Raw genomic sequence first — 16619 nt, forward strand, 5'->3', positions numbered from 1 at the left:
AGTATCCCCATCTCATTAGCTACATGCCTTTCAATCTTTTCCTTCTTTTCTCCTAAATGGAGTCACAATTATGAGGTGGAAATTATTATTTTTTCCTTATTTCCCACTTGCTTTGGGAATTATGGTTTTAGAATCTTTCATATCTTTTGATCCAAAGGTCTCTAAAAAAGATTTTGACTCTTTTGTGAGCTTAGAAATTACTTTGCTAAAATCTAGGATATGTAGAACATATTCTACTCTTCTCTTTAGTGATTAAAAAGCAGATGGTGAATTTGTCCTCTTTTCTTCACATTTCTTGGTCATTTGCAATTGCAACCTTATTTTTTCCTTCATACATATATAGAATAATGAATGATTTCTTCATTTTTACTTCTGCCTTCAGAGGTGGTTGAGGTGATTTACATGGTATTTTCACGTAAGTACCATTTAAGATGTTTTTGGAAGAGTCTGATTTAATGTATTATGTTACTGTGTCCTCTTTAGTTACTGTTTTACGTATCTATTTTTCATTGAACAGTTTAAATGCTGTGGTTTGATCAATGGAGCTGCTGACTGGGGACATAATTTTGAAAACATTTCTACGTCATGTGAATGTACAGCTACTACAGCCTATTCTTGTACAATTTATGACAGAAAACATGTATACAGCCAGGTGAGAACTAAGTTAATTTTGGCACAGAAATTGTGTGTATTTACTTATTTAAATAATTAAAGTGTGTTGAAAATTAAATGTAGCAATTACAATGGAAACTATGATATTAAAGTCCTAGGAATTAACTCTCTAAAATCTTTAAGATTAAAGACAGATATAAAATTATTTTATTTTTTCTATGAGTATGTCATTTAAATTCAGTTTTATTGGATCAAAAAAGGGTCTGGGAGAAAATAAAATAATGTTATGCAAAAGATTCCCATGCCTGAGATTCTGAAATCCCAAGTTCAATTCCCACCACCACCATAAGTCAGAGATGAGTAGTGCTCCGGTAAAAAAAGTGGTCTAAAAGATGCAGTGAACATTTCAGTGAACTTGAAAGCATTGAACTTTCAAGTATGAAGTCTCAAGTTTGATCCTCAGCATTATATGTGCCACATTGATACTCTGGTTCTCTCTGCCCCCCAAATTTCAAGTAAAACTTTAATACAGAAAAATAGATCAAAGAAATATTTTTACTGTAGGAGAAGGCAAAACACAAGCTAACAGTTAAAAGTTTCTTTTCTGAATATAATATTTATTTCCCTTATTTTTAAAGACTTTTTATTTCACAAGGAATATAAAGAGTTTCACAAGAAAAAAAAAGTGGGGAAGAGAGAAAGAGAAAAAAGAACACCACTCTAGGATATGCAGACTGGGGATTGAATCAGGAACTCCAAATATACATATCGTGTTCTAACAACAAATTTAGTTCCATTGTTATTTTCCAGGCAGTCATTTTATTTATTTTAACTTAAGTACTTTAAGGAGTACTTTAAAAGTAACTTTAAGGAGTCTATATTTTCACTTTATTTTTAAAAATTTCTTTATTGGGGGATTGATGGTTTACAGTTGATAGTAAAATACAGTAGTTTGTACATGTGTAATATTTCTCAGTTTTCCACATAACAATTCAACCCCCACTAGATCCTCCTCTGTTATTATTTTCTAGGACCTGAACCCTCTCCCCTACACCAATGCCAGTCCAAGTTCTACTTAGTGATTTCCCTTCTGATCTAGTTTTTCAACTTCTTTTTTCAATATTTATTTATTTATTTCCTTTTGTTGCCCTTGTTGTTTTATTGTAGTTACTATTATTGCTCTTATTATTGATGTCGTCATTGTTGTATAGGACAGAAAGAAATGGAGAGAGGAGAGGAAGACAGAGAGGGGAAGAGAAAGGTAGACACCTGCAGACCTGCTTCACCGCTTGTGAAGCGACTCCCCTGCAGGTGGGGAGCTAGAGGCTGGGACTGAGATCCTTAAGCCGGTACTTGCGGTTTTTCAACTTCTATGAGTGAGATCATCCCACATTTGTACTTCTGCTTCTGACTTATCTCACTAATGTAATTTCTTCAAGCTCCATCCAAGATGGGCTGAAAATGGTGAAATCACTTTTTTTTTTTTTTTTTTTGCCTTTAGGATTATTGCTGGGGCTCTGCCTGCACCAGGAATCCACTACTCCTCAAGGCTCTTTTTTCCCTTTTGGTGCCCTTGTTGTTTTGTTGTTGTTGTTGTTGATTAAAGAGAGGAGGGGAAGACATATAGGAGGAGAGAAAGACACCTGCAGACCTGCTTCACTGCTCCTGAAATGACTCCCCTGCAGGTGGGGAGCCAGGTGCTCAAACCAGGATCCTTACGCAGGTCCTATTCTGTGTGGATGGTCTCTTTGTTTTGGTGGTATTTTCTTTTGCTGTGCAGAAGCTTATTAAGTTAATGTAGTCCCATTGGTTTATTTTTTATTTAATCTTCTTTGTAATTGGATTCATTTCAATGAAGATGTCTTTAAAATATATACAGAAAAGAGTTCTGCCAGTATTTTCCGCTAAGTATTTGATAGTTTCTGGTCTAATATCCAATTAGATCCATTTGGAATTTACTTTTGTGTTTGACAAAATATGGTGGTTCAGTTTAATTCTTCTGCATGTTTCAACCCATTTTTTTTCAGCATTTGTTGAAGAGACTTTTCTTCCTCCATTTTATAGTCTGGGCACCTTTGTCAAAGATATGTCCATAGGTGTGGGGGCTCACTTCTGGGCTCTCAGTTCTATTCCACTGGTCATTATGTCTATTCATGTTCCAATACCAAGCAGTTTTGATTACAACGGCCCTGTAACACAATTTGAGATCTGGGAGTGTGATGCCTCCAGTTCTGTTCTTTCTTCTAAAGAAAATTGTTTTGGCAATTCTAGGTCTTTTGTGGTTCCAGACAAACATTTATAGTTTTTATTCTATTCTCCTAAAAAAATGGGTGGGATGTTGATGGGGATTCATTAAATTAAATTTGTATATAGCTCTGGGTAATATATTCATTTTGATGATGTTAATTCTTCCAACCCATGAACATGGAATATCTTTCCACTTCTTTTTTGTCTTTTTCTGTTTCCTTGAATAGGGACTCATAATTTTCAGTATACAAGTCTTTCACTTCTTTTGTTAGATTTATTCCTAGATATTTTATTATTCCTGTTGCTATAGCAAAAGGAATTGATTCCTGGATTTCAACTTCTTCTAACTTAATATTTGCATAGAGGAATGCCACTGCCTTTTGTATGTTAATTTTGTAGCCTGAAACCTTAGTATATTGCCTGATAATTTCCAAAAGCTTCCTGCTGCATTCTTTAGGTTTTTCTATGTATACTATCATATCATCTGCAAATAGGGAGAGTTTGACTTCTCTTCCCATCTGTATCCCTTCAATTCCTTTCTTCTGCCTGATTGCTATGACAAGAGCTTCCAACGTTATGTAGAATAGTAATAGTGATTGTGGGCAGCCCTGTCTAGTACCTGCTTTGAGGGGGAATGCTTCCAGTTTATTACCACTGAGTATCATACTGGCTGTAGATTTGCTGTATATGGACTCCACCATCTTGAGGAATTTTACATATATTCCCTTTTTTGTAGTGTTTTGATCAAAAAGGGATGTTGGATTTTCTCAGTCTTTCTTTACATCTATTAATATAACCATGTGGTTTTTGGTCTTGCTTTTATTGATGTGGTGGATCAGATTGATTTATTTATGTATACTAAACCAACCTGCATCCCTGGGATAAACAAACCCCACTTGGTTATAATGAACAGTCTTTTTAATATACTGCTAGAATTTTGTTCAGTGTTTTAGCCTCTGTGTTCATCAGAGTTATCGGTCTGTAGTCTTCTTCTTCTTTTTCTCCTTCTCCTTCTCCTCTTCCTCCTCCTCCTCCTCCTCCTCCTCCTTCTTGTATCCCTGTCTGCATTTGGTATCCGAGTTTTGTTGGCTTCATAGAAGCTGGAAGGAAGTATTACTGTGTCTTTTGGAAGAGTTTTTTTTTTTAATACTTTTTAAAATATGTATTTATTCCCTTTTATTGCCATTGCTGTTTTATTGTTGTAGTTATTATTGTTGTTGATGTCATTGTTGTTGGATAGGACAGAGAAATGGAGAGAGGAGGGGAAGACAGAGAGGAAGAGATAAAGATAGACACCTGCAGACCTGCTTCACCGCTTGTGAAGCAATTCCACTGCAGGTGGGGAGCCGGGGCCTTGAACTGGGATCCTTATGCCAGTCCTTGCGCTTTGCGCCATGTGCACTTTAACCCACTGCACTACCACCTGACTCCCTGAAGAGTTTTTAAAGTAGAGATAATATAACTCTTCCTGGAAGGTTTTATAGAATTCATTTGTAAAACCTTCTGTTACAGGATTTTAGGGAAAGTTTTTGATAACTGTTTCAATTTATTTGTCTGTGATTGACCTGTTCATATATTTTCTAGTTCTTTGTTTAATCTTGGGAAGTTTGTAGGTATCTAGGAACTTGTCAGGTTCTCTAGCTTGGTGGCATATAGTTGTTCATAGAAGTCTCACAGTATATGTAGGATTTCTGTGGTATCTATTGTGATATATCCTCTTTCATTTGCAATCCTATTTATTTGAGTCTTCTCCCTGTTTTCTTTTGTGAGTCTGGATAAGTGTTTGTCAATTTTGTTTACTATTTTGAAGAACCAGTCTTTAGCTTCATTGATCCTTTGTATGATTTTATTATTTTCATTGTTATTTATTTCTGCCCTAACTTTAGTTATCTCAGTCCTTCTAGTTGCTTCAGAGTTCATTTGTTCTTCTTCTTTTATGTCTTTAAGGTGTGCAATCAAGTTGTTTATTTGTGTTTTTTCTTGTTTCCTACTATGTGCTTGTATGGCTATGAACTTCCCTCTCAAGTACTGCCTTAGCTATATCCCAAATATTTTGATAGCTCGTGTCTTCATTTTTATTGAATTTTCAAAACATGTTGATTTCTTTCTTAATTTCCTCTTTGACCCAGTAGTTGTTAAGTAGTGTACTGTTGAGTTTCCATATTTTGGGACTTTTACTAATTTTTTTGTTTGTTGTAAAGTGTTAATTTAATTCCACTGTGACCTGAGAAGATTCTTGAGATGATTTCATGCTCTTGAATTTGTTGACACTGTCTCTGTGGCATAACATATGGTTTATCCTTGAGAATGAAACATGTGAACTTGAATATGTGCTCCATTTTCTTGGGGGTGAATGACTCTGAAAATGTCCAAAAGTTCTAGTTTATCTATCTCTTAAATTAGTTCCCTCATTTATTTATTAATTTTCTGCCTAGATGATCTGTCAAGTTGAGAGAGTGTGGTGTTGAAATCCCATACTATTACTGTGTTGCTATTAATATATTTCTGTAGCTCTTTCAGTAGATGTTTGATGTATTTAGATGGACTCTCTTTGGATGTGTAGATATTAATAACTTAAGTCCTCTTGATTGACTGAACCTCTGAGCATTAAGAAATGAACATCTCTGTCTTTCTAAATTTTATTTATTTTAAGGTCTATTACATCAGATATGAGAATAGCTGTTCCTGCCCCTTTGTGCTCCATTGGCTTGTGTGATAGTTTTCCATCCTTTCACTTTGAGTCTTTGTCTTATTAAGTTAGGTGGGATTCCTGTAGACAACATATGGTTGGATTGTGTTTCCTGATCCATATTCCTACTCTGTGCCATTGAATTCAGACCATTGACATTTATTTATTTATTGATATTATGGATTGAAGGTATTTTAATGTCATTCTTGTAGACTTTTAAAGTGTTCTGATATATGGCATGTTTATCTTGATCTGGTTATTGATAGGAGACCTTTCAGAATGTCTTTCACAGAAGGTGATTGTTGACTCCTTCAACTTTTGCTTATTATAGAAGGTTTTTATTCCTTCATCTAGTCTGAATGACATTCTAGCAGAATACAGTGTTTTTTGGTTAAAAGCCTTTATCATTGAACACTTGATAGATATCTTGCCATTCTCTTCTGGCCTGTAGTGTTTGTGTGGAGAAATCTGCTGCTAATCCTTATGGGTTTTCCTCTGTAAGTGACTCCTTTTTTTTCTCTTGCAGCCTTCATGATTTTTTTCCCTTATTATTTTCATTGTAAATATGATTTGTCTTGACTTCTTTAAGCCTGGGTTAATTCTGTTTGGGACCTTCTGGGCTTCTTGAACTTTTATATCTTTTATGTTGTTTAGACTAGGGAAGTTCTCATCTATTATGTCCTGTAGAATGCTTTCTTCCCCTCCCTTTCTTCCTCTGGTAAGCCAATAATGCATATATTATTTATTTTGAAGTCATCCCATATGTCTCTATTGTTGTTTTCAGTATTTCCTATTCTCTTACTTCTTTCTAGTTTTTTCTAATTCGTCCTCAATCTTGCTAATTCTGCTTTCTGCTTCATTTATTCTGTTCTCTCTCCACTCTGTTGTTTTCTGAAGCTCAACTATTTTGTTATCCTGTTCTGATACTGTATTGGCTTGTTCAGCTAATTGTGCTCTTAGCTCAGCTGAAAGTGGAAACACTTTCAGCTCTCTAATTCCCTTCAGATAGTGTTTTCTTTCAGAGTCTTATTTGTTGTTTCCCCATTTCTGGTATTACTTTCAAACTCTTTCCTCACTCCTGTGACAAATGCTTCAATTGGTGTTTGGATGTTGTCCTCATTCTTATGTGTTTCTACCTTTTGTGGGCTTTTATCTGAGTTTTTGTCTTGGTTCAATTTTCTAATGTTTCTTCTTGGTTTAACCATCACATATGGTATGTTATGAAGTCCCTCTCTCAGTACTTTTCAATCCAGTAATCACACTTGCCTGGGTTGACTTGTGTCTAAGTAAGATACTTAAAGAATTCACATTTGTGGAAATTAACAGTTCTTTCAATGTTATCTTAATTCCTAAGGGGAAGCACTATGGCTGTTAACCTCTCTTATGTTCTTTGTCTTCCCTGTAGGCTATGAGAGCCTGAGGGCTTTTTAATAGATAAATAGATTGCTTATCTTAATAACTCATAACCAAGAGATAAAACAGGATGGAGGAGAGATAACAAAGAGACTACCACACTCCAACTGTCCAAAGACCCAGGCCCAATTCACCTTTCTGTCAGCAGTCAGAGCTGAGCCAGGCAGCAGTCCTTGGCCCTGTGAGTTTCTAAACAAATCCTATTTTTACTCATTGAATTCAGAGGCAGTTATACACCATGTCTCTTAATTCATCAGGAGAACAATATGGAAAGGCTCCCACTATACATCCCCATCTCCAGACCACTGGGAGTATATATCTTCTCCTGAGTTGTCCTGTCAGTTCTCTACCCATCTCCCACCCCCACATGTCAGCAGAAGGCCTCACTGCTACTGCTCCAGCCTCCAAGGGACAGTAGCAATGGAGACTCACAGTTCCAATTGATGAGCCTTAGGGGCTATTCTCCTCTCTTCAGCAGTATTTTTGTTGATAAAACTCAGACCAAAAGTGGCACCTCAACTGGCAACCAACCGCATTTAGCCCCAGAAATCTCTCCTTAAGCCCCTCTCTGTCCAAGAGCCACAAGTGTTTACACTCACCCATGACTTGGTGGGTTCCCAAAGTAATCCTAGTCTATTCTTGTTGCATTCTCAGGCAATCCTCTTTGCTATTCCTAGTTTACCGGGGAGAGCCTTCACTTTAATTTTTAAGATAAAAATATTTTCTAACATGAGACTTTTTCTTGAGAAATTATAAATATACAAAGAAAGGACTGGCCTTTTGGAGTTCTGGCTCTGAATATTATGTTTACCTATCAATTCAGCTAGTTGTTGTTCTAATTGGGAAGCTGCCAAAGACATTTAAAGTCAATTTAAAAAATTAGGCCATGGGCCACCTAGATGGGCCAATACTACATGGGAGGTCCTGTGGTAACAGAGGACACTCTGGTGCTATAGTGTCACTGCCTGTCTCTGAATGAAAAAACACCCTGGAATGATGCATACATAAGGTGGTGTCCCCTAAAAAATAAATAAATTAGGTTTATCTTTTATGTACTGTGGGTGACATACTTACCTCACTTGTGAACGTGACATTCCTGGGAGTCAGGCAGTAGCACAGTTAAGCGCAGGTGGCACAAAGCTCAAGGACCAGCATAAGGATCCCAGTTCCAGCTCCCAGCTCCCCACCTGCAGGTGCTTTGCTTCACAATGGATGAGACAGGTCTGCAGGTGTCTATCTTTGTCTCCCCCTCTCTATCTTCCCCATCTCTCTCCATTTCTCTCTGTTCTATCCAAAAATGACAGCATTAATTACTACAACAATAAAACAAGGGCAACAAAAGGGAATAAATAAATAGGACTAAAAAAAGAGAGAAAAGAATATGACATTCCTTTAAATTGCTAAATTTACCACATATTTACTGACTACTTCTTATGTAACAGACCTTTTGCGGTCACTGGAGATCCATTCCCAAATAAAGCAGTGTCTGCACTCAGAAGCAGATGTTTAAATCAGGGAGAGAGAGTTAGACAACTTTAGTCCATTGAACAATTACTATTTCTTGGGCAGAGGCAGGCACAGGTCCTATAGGACCTTATCTAACTCACAGTTTTTGAGGGTTAATTTATATATTCCCAAAGGACTTGAGACTCTCCTTTACCACAAGGATTTTCATCATTTGTTCTTTCTATCTGGAAGAAACATGTTCAGAATATCACATTTCCTATCACTGTTCCCTCTCTCTATTCTGTAATGCCCCTCTGTGTCAGACAGACCCTTCTTAGAACCAGACACAATTTAGGATCCCCTAGAAAAAAAAAACAGTCTATTTGAAAAATACATCAAAGCTACACTGATTGAATGGAATACTTGAAAATTATTTTCAGCTTAGCTTTGCTTCATGTTACTGAGGTAACCTAGCTATTAGGAGATGGAAAATATTTCAGGAGCTATATCTCTCCAGATGAGTATATAACATCTCCTTTACTATTCTTATAAAGATTAAATAGACTCTGTTCTGAAGGAGAGTTGGGAATAGCTTTTCCAAGTAGTTAAAATAATTCACAGGGGAGAAATTATCAACCAAACTACCGAGTTACCATGTATTTTCATTGTCCGAATACTATCACTAAAAACCATTTGTCCTTACTTTTTGCATTCCTCCCTGCCTAATCTTAAGAACACATTATCTATAAGGAAAAAGCAGAAGTGAATCTGGTATAACAGAATGTAGTTTCTCCTTAGCATAATGAAGAAATTAGTAAATGCCACTGCTGTTTAACATTATATATATAACAAAGAAAAAAAAGGGAGAGAGATTTATTCCAAATTCACACATACTTTATCTGAATATAGACTGATAACTGTGGCAGTTTCCCAAAAGGGAGGTCATAAATTCATAAAATACTTCCATCTGCCTTATGTCGTCTGCAAAATGTCTGGGAAAATAGGGCATAGCTACAGTTCAGTTTTTTGTTCCTTTTGCCAAGATAACCTGGTTGTTTAGGAGGTGAGAGTGGAGAAAACTCAAGTATAATGAATGTGACTCAGTTGATAGGATAATTAATCTCATGATCTATCCTAAATGGCATAGTAAACCAATCTAGATCAAATAAGCAAGGAGAAAAAAAACCTTTATGGAGAACATTAATGTTATTTAACAAATAGTATTTCCACATATGAGGCAATCCTCTTATGAAAGGATGATATACATTTTCTGGCAACCCAGACAATAGCACTATTACACTGTGTAATATTTTTCCATTTAAGAATTATCCATATGGTTTATAATTGTTCAAAGTTTAAGTTTTGAGTTGCATGTTGGTTTGGGTAAGCTTCCAGAAATGTGGCAGAGCTCCCTTCTGGTTCCTGCTCCCAGTTCCCGTGGGCTCTCCTTCTGCATGGAATCCACCATGCCACTGCTCAGACCTGAACACGTTTGCTGAGCTCTGCACTCCCACCTTCCACAGAACTGCCTTTGATGCTCATGTGGTACCATGATTCACACCCAAAGCTTCACAAGATTTCCAGAAGATCATGATGAATTGCCGATTTGGATGAATGATGAACAGTCAATGTTAGATCCACACATTTTTTTATTATATAGCATTTACTTTTTTTAAATGCTTATCACTAGATTTAAGTGCACACACACGTTTTTCTTTCCCAAAGAAAGTGCCTTTTATTTGAGAGTGAAATTCTCCAAATATTAATCACAAATACAAACCACAGGACAGCTCTATTAAGGGATAATTAATGAACAACAGAACAAAAAAAATGTGGCAGACAGCAACATTATAAACCTTTTAAATCTAAAGTAACAGCATAATAGTGGACATAATGATAATGAGTTTCTGTTTCTTTTTAAGGTAAAAGTTGCTCTGATATTTAGAATTTTTCCTAAGTGTGTGTGTGTGTGTGTGTGTGTGTGTGTGTGTGTGTGTATTTTGTTGGAACCTTGCACATGCATGGTATGAAATGGGTCTTTTTTTTCCATAAAGAAGTAGAGAGGGGTATAGCATAGCTCCACCATGAATGGAGTTTCTACTAGTGCCGTTGTATTCATATATTGTTCTGGCCAGGATATCTTGTGTATATCAGGGCTGCATTACTCTACTAGGTAAATTATCTCCTGGCCCCTATTAAACTTTTTTTTTAAAAAAATGTTTTAACTTAAAATCAGCATTGTAGTTCATTGAAATCCTACCCAAGGGACTCTCTTTTAGAGACTAAAAACCTAAATAATTGCACAGTCAAGGTGACAACAGCTCTAATGTTATAATTTGAGTTAGGGTAAAATTATCATTTATAAATGAAGATCCTTAGATTCAACAATTAAGTACATTAGTGAACGAAGTTGCTGGTCTGGCAAGATATCTCACCTGGATAATGAGTTTGTTTTGTCATGGGACCTACCCGGGTTTGAACTCAGTCCCCATCACACTGAAGGGAGCTTTGGTGCTATGGTATGTATATATTTATCTATGTATGTATGCATGTATGTATATATCTACCTACCTACTTACGCATAATTTATCTATCAACTTGTCTGCCATCTGTCTAACAAAAATTCTAAAGCAGTGAAGCTCTAGTGATGACAAAAATAAATTAATTACTTCTCAAATGCTTTCCAATGTACAAACAAGTCACAATCTTTTAAAGCAGGAAGAACATGGTATAGAGAAATTAATCCAATGCCTTTGTGTTGAGTGTACGCTTTGATATCATTTCAAAAAGTTAATCCAAATGGGGGGAATCTTAATTTCAAATTTTGGTGAAAAGTAACTCATTATATTTTGTTTTATTTTTAACAGACATGCATTTCTCTTATAAAAGAGGAAATTAAAGAGCATATTAACACTGTTATTGGAATAGCATTTGGACTAGCCTTGATTGAGGTACAGTATAGTCTTGCAGTCTTGAGACCATTCCTCTGCTCATTAACTCTTATAACAAGTATTTATGATAAACTAAAAATTGGTTGGTGTACTGGCACTGTGTGTCTTCCTAGTTCAAAGTGTGATTTCTAGGTTCTATGTACTTATAGTAAATAGTGTGGTCAAATAACTGTTTGTTAAATTGTAAAAAAACCTTCATCTTAAACCTGTCCTCCATCTATAGTTAGAAGAGAAAAAAAATCATTTTATATTCATACATTTTTATTTCAAAAGGAGCTTTGAAAGTAATTTCTGATACAGTCTATAAAATATATATCCATCCACTTGCCATTCACTGCATTGAAGTAAACTTTAGTATCCCGATGCGGTTCTCTCTTCCTTCGTCTTTCTGTTTCTATCTGAAAAAAAGTCAGTCTGGAGCAATGAATTTACTTATTTATTGGGGGCTGGGTAGTGGTGCACCTGGTGAGTGCACATGTTACAATGTGCAAGGACCTGGGTTTGAGCCCCCAGTTCCCACCTGCAGGGGAAAAAACCTTGCAAGTGGTGAAGCAATGCTGCAAGTGTCTTTCTCTCCTTCTTTATCTCCCCCCTCCCTCTCAATTTCTGGCTGTCTCTATCCAATAAATAAATAAAGATAATAATAAAAATTACTTATTTATTTTGAGTAGAGACAGAAATTGAGCAGAAGGGCAAGGTGGAAAAGGGAGAAAGAGAAATATACCTGTAGTACTGCTTCACTCCTAGTGAAGCTTCTCCCTTGAGGGGGGGATCTGAGTGCTTGAACATGGGCCCTTGTGTATGTGCGACACTGCCCAGCCTCCTACAGCTATTATTACTTGCTTAATGTTTAGGTTTGTCAACTCTGTTTTCCAAATCCATATTTAAGAAAACAAAAGATTTTTTTCACAGAATAGAGATTTTTTTTAAACTTTATTTTACCAGTAATTTAATACTGATTTACAGAAGTATAGGATAAGGGGACAAGCAGTGGTGCACCTGGTTAAATGCACACATTACAGTGGACGAAGACCCTGGTTCAAGTCCCCACCTACAGGGGAAAGCTTCATGAGGGGTAAAGCAGGGCTGCAGGTGCCTCTCTGTCTCTTTCCTTCTCCATTCCCCCCTCTCCTGTCAGTTTTTCTCAGTCTCTATCCCATAAAAAATAAATAAAAGTATTTTAAAAATTATAAGATAATAGGGGTATGATTTCATAACGTTCCCACCACCAGAGTTCTGTGTCATCATCCCCTCTATTGGAAACTGCACTAGTTCTCCCAAAGTCACAGATATGGGTTGACTTGATATCTATAACTATATTTATCTATATATCTATGTCTCAGAATATAGATTTATTTAGTAAAAGGAGGAATATGGGCTTAACCTAGAGAAATGTGAAAAGGTCTGACTCCAGGGGTTGGGTGGTGACACCTGGTTTGAGAGCACACATTACTATGTGTAAGGATCTGGGTTTGAGCACCTACTCCCCACCTGAGGGGAGAGGCTGTTTTTACAAGTGGTGAAGCAGGTCTGCAGGTGTCTGTCTTTCTCTGTCCCTCTCTGTCTCTCCTTCCCCTCTTAATTTCTCTCTGTCCTTTCAAATAATTTTTTTTTAAAGTCTGACTCCAAACTCCATAAGGAATTGAACATTTATTTCGTGAAAGAAAGGGAAAAGATATGGCTAAGGAAAAACATACACAAAGTTGAAAACTTCGTTAAAAGACTAGAACACCCTTAAAAAAAAAAGGTGGGCAGGAAGTAGGTGTACCTTGAACTAGGGGGCATCAGCATTTATAAAAGTTTTTACACAGCTCTCTCCCATCATGATAAGCCAGTTCATCTGATGCATGAGCTAGATTTGCACAGAGAGAAGTAGATGAGTACTGCATGAGGTCACAGGTAGGTCGTCTAATATCAGCCATCTTGCCTCTTTATCTTGGTTGTTATGGAATAGACACACCAACTGTGGGTCAAGATTGGTGGGTGCCTGTGGGCATAGTTAGCTATGAAAAAGAGTGGTGGTTATTTGATGGTTTAATGCTATTAGGCTCAAGAGAAAGTAAACTTTGTGCTCTGCATGCCCCAAAGCAATACAGTAAATAAAAAAAATAAGTAAAACAGCGTGGCAAACCACCCTTTGCAAAAGATTCTCAGGAATATCAGGTTGTCTCATTATTTCCTTTTAAAAATATTTTATTCATTCATTTATTCATTTATCTATTTATTGGGTTAGAGACAGAGAGCAATTGAGAAGGAATGGGGAGGTAGGAAGAGAGAAAGACACTGCAGCTCTGTTTCACTCCTTTTGAAACTTCCCAGCTGCAGGTAATACCAGGAGCTTGGACCCTAGCCGCTGCACATGGTAACATGTATGGTTCCATTGAGTACACTAGTGTTCACCCCCTGTCCCTTTATTTCTTAACAGTAATGAAGTTGTTCTCCCTCTGCTCCCATATCTATCTAGCTAAACTCAAGAGGAAAATGCTAATTTTACCTTTTTAAAAAATTTCTTTATTGGGGGATTAATGTTTTACATTCGACAGTAAATACAATAGTTTGTATATGCATAACATTTCTCAGGTTTCAACACAACAATACAACCCTCTCTGTCATTGTTTTTGGACCTGTACTTCCCCCCACACACAGTCTTTTACTTTGGTACAATACACCAACTCCATTTCAGGTTATACTTGGTTTTCTCTTCTGATTTTGTTTTTCAACTTCTGCCTGAGAGTGAGATCATCCCATGTTCATCCTTCTGCTTCTGACCTATTTCACTTGACATGATTTCTTCAAGCTCCATCCAAGATCTGCTGAAGTCACCATTTTTGATAGCTGAGTAGTATTCCATTGTGTATATATACCACAACTTGCTCAACCACTCATCTGTTGTTGGACACTAACAAACAAATTAATTTAAAAAATTGATTTGAAATTAATTATTTTGCCATCAGGGTTAAGTGTCAGAGTACCTGCAAGATTCCAATACTTTTGGCAGCCTTTGTTCTCTCTCTCTCTCTCTTTCTTCTGTTTGTTGACATAGGGTGAAAGAGTTGAGGGGGAGATAGAGATAGAGAGAGAAAAGGAGAGGAGAGGAGAGGAGAGGAGAAGAGAGGAGAGGAGAGAAGAGGAGAGAAGAGAAGAGAAGAGAGGAGAAAGAAGAGACACCTATAGCACTATTTCACTGCTCTTGAATTTCCCTCCCTGCATGTGGGGAGGGGACTTGAACCCCAGTCCTCATACATAGTAAGAATAGTATGTTTGCTTTGCTTGTTGTGTCACTGCCCAATCCCTGAATGTTGGTGCTTTTTAAACAACTTCAGTATATGGAAACCGTGTTTACTACTATATTAATTAAATTTACTATTTTTGCAGACAATAATACTTTTTTTAAAGAGGCATTGAAATGGAAGAAAATGTGTTATTGTCAAGTCTGTTGTTAAAATAAGGCCTTTTATTTTAAGTATGTGATAGTAAAAGGTGGTTATTGCCATATTTCCAGTATTTTGTCTTTTTTCTTTTCTTTCCTAACACTTGCCCATGTTTACAGCTTGGAATTGTGGCAAGAAGTCTAAATTTTAGTTTTGACTTTTAGAACATTCTGACTATAAAATCATTATCTATGCAGAAAAAAATTTTAATAAGGGAGAAATGTTGAGCAGCAGTTCTTGTGTGAAATGCATTTTCTGGAAAGAATACTAAGCAGGGAGTCTCAAAGTTGTGAAGCACTAGGAGCACTTTTGATGATTCAGCGTAAATGACTCCTCTCCCTCTTCCTGTCTTCCCATACCAGGGCTGATGGGAAGGAAATTAGGTCTTAATGTACATAGGTCCTCCCTGTCATTTCTAGATTAAAGTCACAGAATTCAAGTCACCAACTACAGAACTAACTAGGGCAAGTTTTGGGGTCCCTCACTCTTTGGAGAGAGGATAAGGTGGGAAAAGCTTTGCTTTTTCATTTCAAAGGAAATTCCTGAATGAAGAAGATATTCCCTGTAGACTTAGAAACTTTTTCTTGTTACTTTTCAAATTTCTCTTGGTAATGCCTAAAATGGTGGTAAAAGAAATTCTAGATTCCTTGGTTTGCATACAGATGATTTAAATCAGATGATCATAACCCTTTTATGGAAGCAATAGCTATATTAAGCCCCTAGAGGTCTGAGTTCCCCAAAGTTCCATGAGGGAGATACCATACAAAAGGGTGTGTGTATTCAAGAAAGAAACAGGTGCTCTGGTATCAACCAACTACAAAATCAAATAGGGCAAATCAGAGACAGATTGACCAGAGGAAAATCTTTATTGAATTTCTCACAGAAACAAAAAGCTTCTCAATAACTTTTTACCCAGTTGGAGTTTGTAGATTCATCTCAAAGAGAGATGACTTAGAAAAGTCAGCCAGAATCTTTCCTTTATAAATAATGTTTTTTCTCTTGTTTATAACATTTCTAGTGTTCTGCATCAGATTCTATGTTAATTATTTTATTTTATCTTATTTTATTTTCTAGGTATTTGGTCTGCTGTTTTCCTTGATTCTGTTCTTCCAGATTGGGGCCAAATGAATACTTGGAGCTGTCAAACTATTGTCAATCAATCCCCTTTATGATTTTGCTTGAAAATTATAAATATGTGAATAATGAATATGCCAAGAGTAATCATCCTATTAAAATGTCTCTTTAAACTAAACCAACAATATACTGAGTCTGAGATTTGAGAATGTGCATTTTCACCCCAAACAAAAGTAATATTGCTGTCATTTGTGGATTTTTTTTTTATGTCTGATCATTGTATCAGGAAGGTCTGTGTTGAAAGTATTAGTCTAGGTCACCTGAGGAGTAATCTTCTCTAATTGAAAGGGTCATGGGTCATTAAGGCAGTGAATATGGGTTTTTTAGAGACATTTTTTGTGTGTGTGGTGGTGTACCAACCTTTGATGATAAGATAAATTAATTCTCAAGTTGAAAAGACTCAAGGTTTGGCAAGATGGCTCACTTGGATAGTGCACTTAACTTTGCTTTGTGTGCAACCCAAGTTTGAGCTCAGTCCTCACTGCATTTGAGGAAACTTTGGTACTGTGATATATTTTTCTTCTCTGTCTCTGTCTCTCTTCCTATCTGAAACAGTCAATGTGGACCAGTTATGCTCTGGCAACCCTCCCTCCAAAGAAAGAAAGAAAAAGAAGAGGAAGAAAAGGAAAAATTGATTGACAGTGGCTCAAGTGCATTGCCACATCTTTCCTGTTTATGCCAATGACTACTAATGGT

At 36.5% G+C, this 16619-nt stretch overlaps 1 protein-coding gene across 1 annotated transcript in view; it reads left to right on the plus strand.

The window, feature by feature from the left end:
• The window catches only part of TSPAN8 (tetraspanin 8), a 41075-nt gene extending 25034 nt beyond the window's left edge, over positions 1–16041 (plus strand). The window contains exons 8-10 of the mRNA XM_060193460.1: positions 518–652; positions 11275–11358; positions 15864–16041. Coding sequence (XP_060049443.1) covers positions 518–652; positions 11275–11358; positions 15864–15917 — 273 coding nt within the window. The 3' untranslated portion in view covers positions 15918–16041. The remainder of the gene's footprint in view (positions 1–517; positions 653–11274; positions 11359–15863) is intronic.
• Positions 16042–16619: the final 578 nt, after the last annotated feature.

The sequence above is a fragment of the Erinaceus europaeus genome, chromosome 7, assembly GCF_950295315.1.
Source record: "Erinaceus europaeus chromosome 7, mEriEur2.1, whole genome shotgun sequence".
Classification (NCBI taxonomy): domain Eukaryota; kingdom Metazoa; phylum Chordata; class Mammalia; order Eulipotyphla; family Erinaceidae; genus Erinaceus; species Erinaceus europaeus.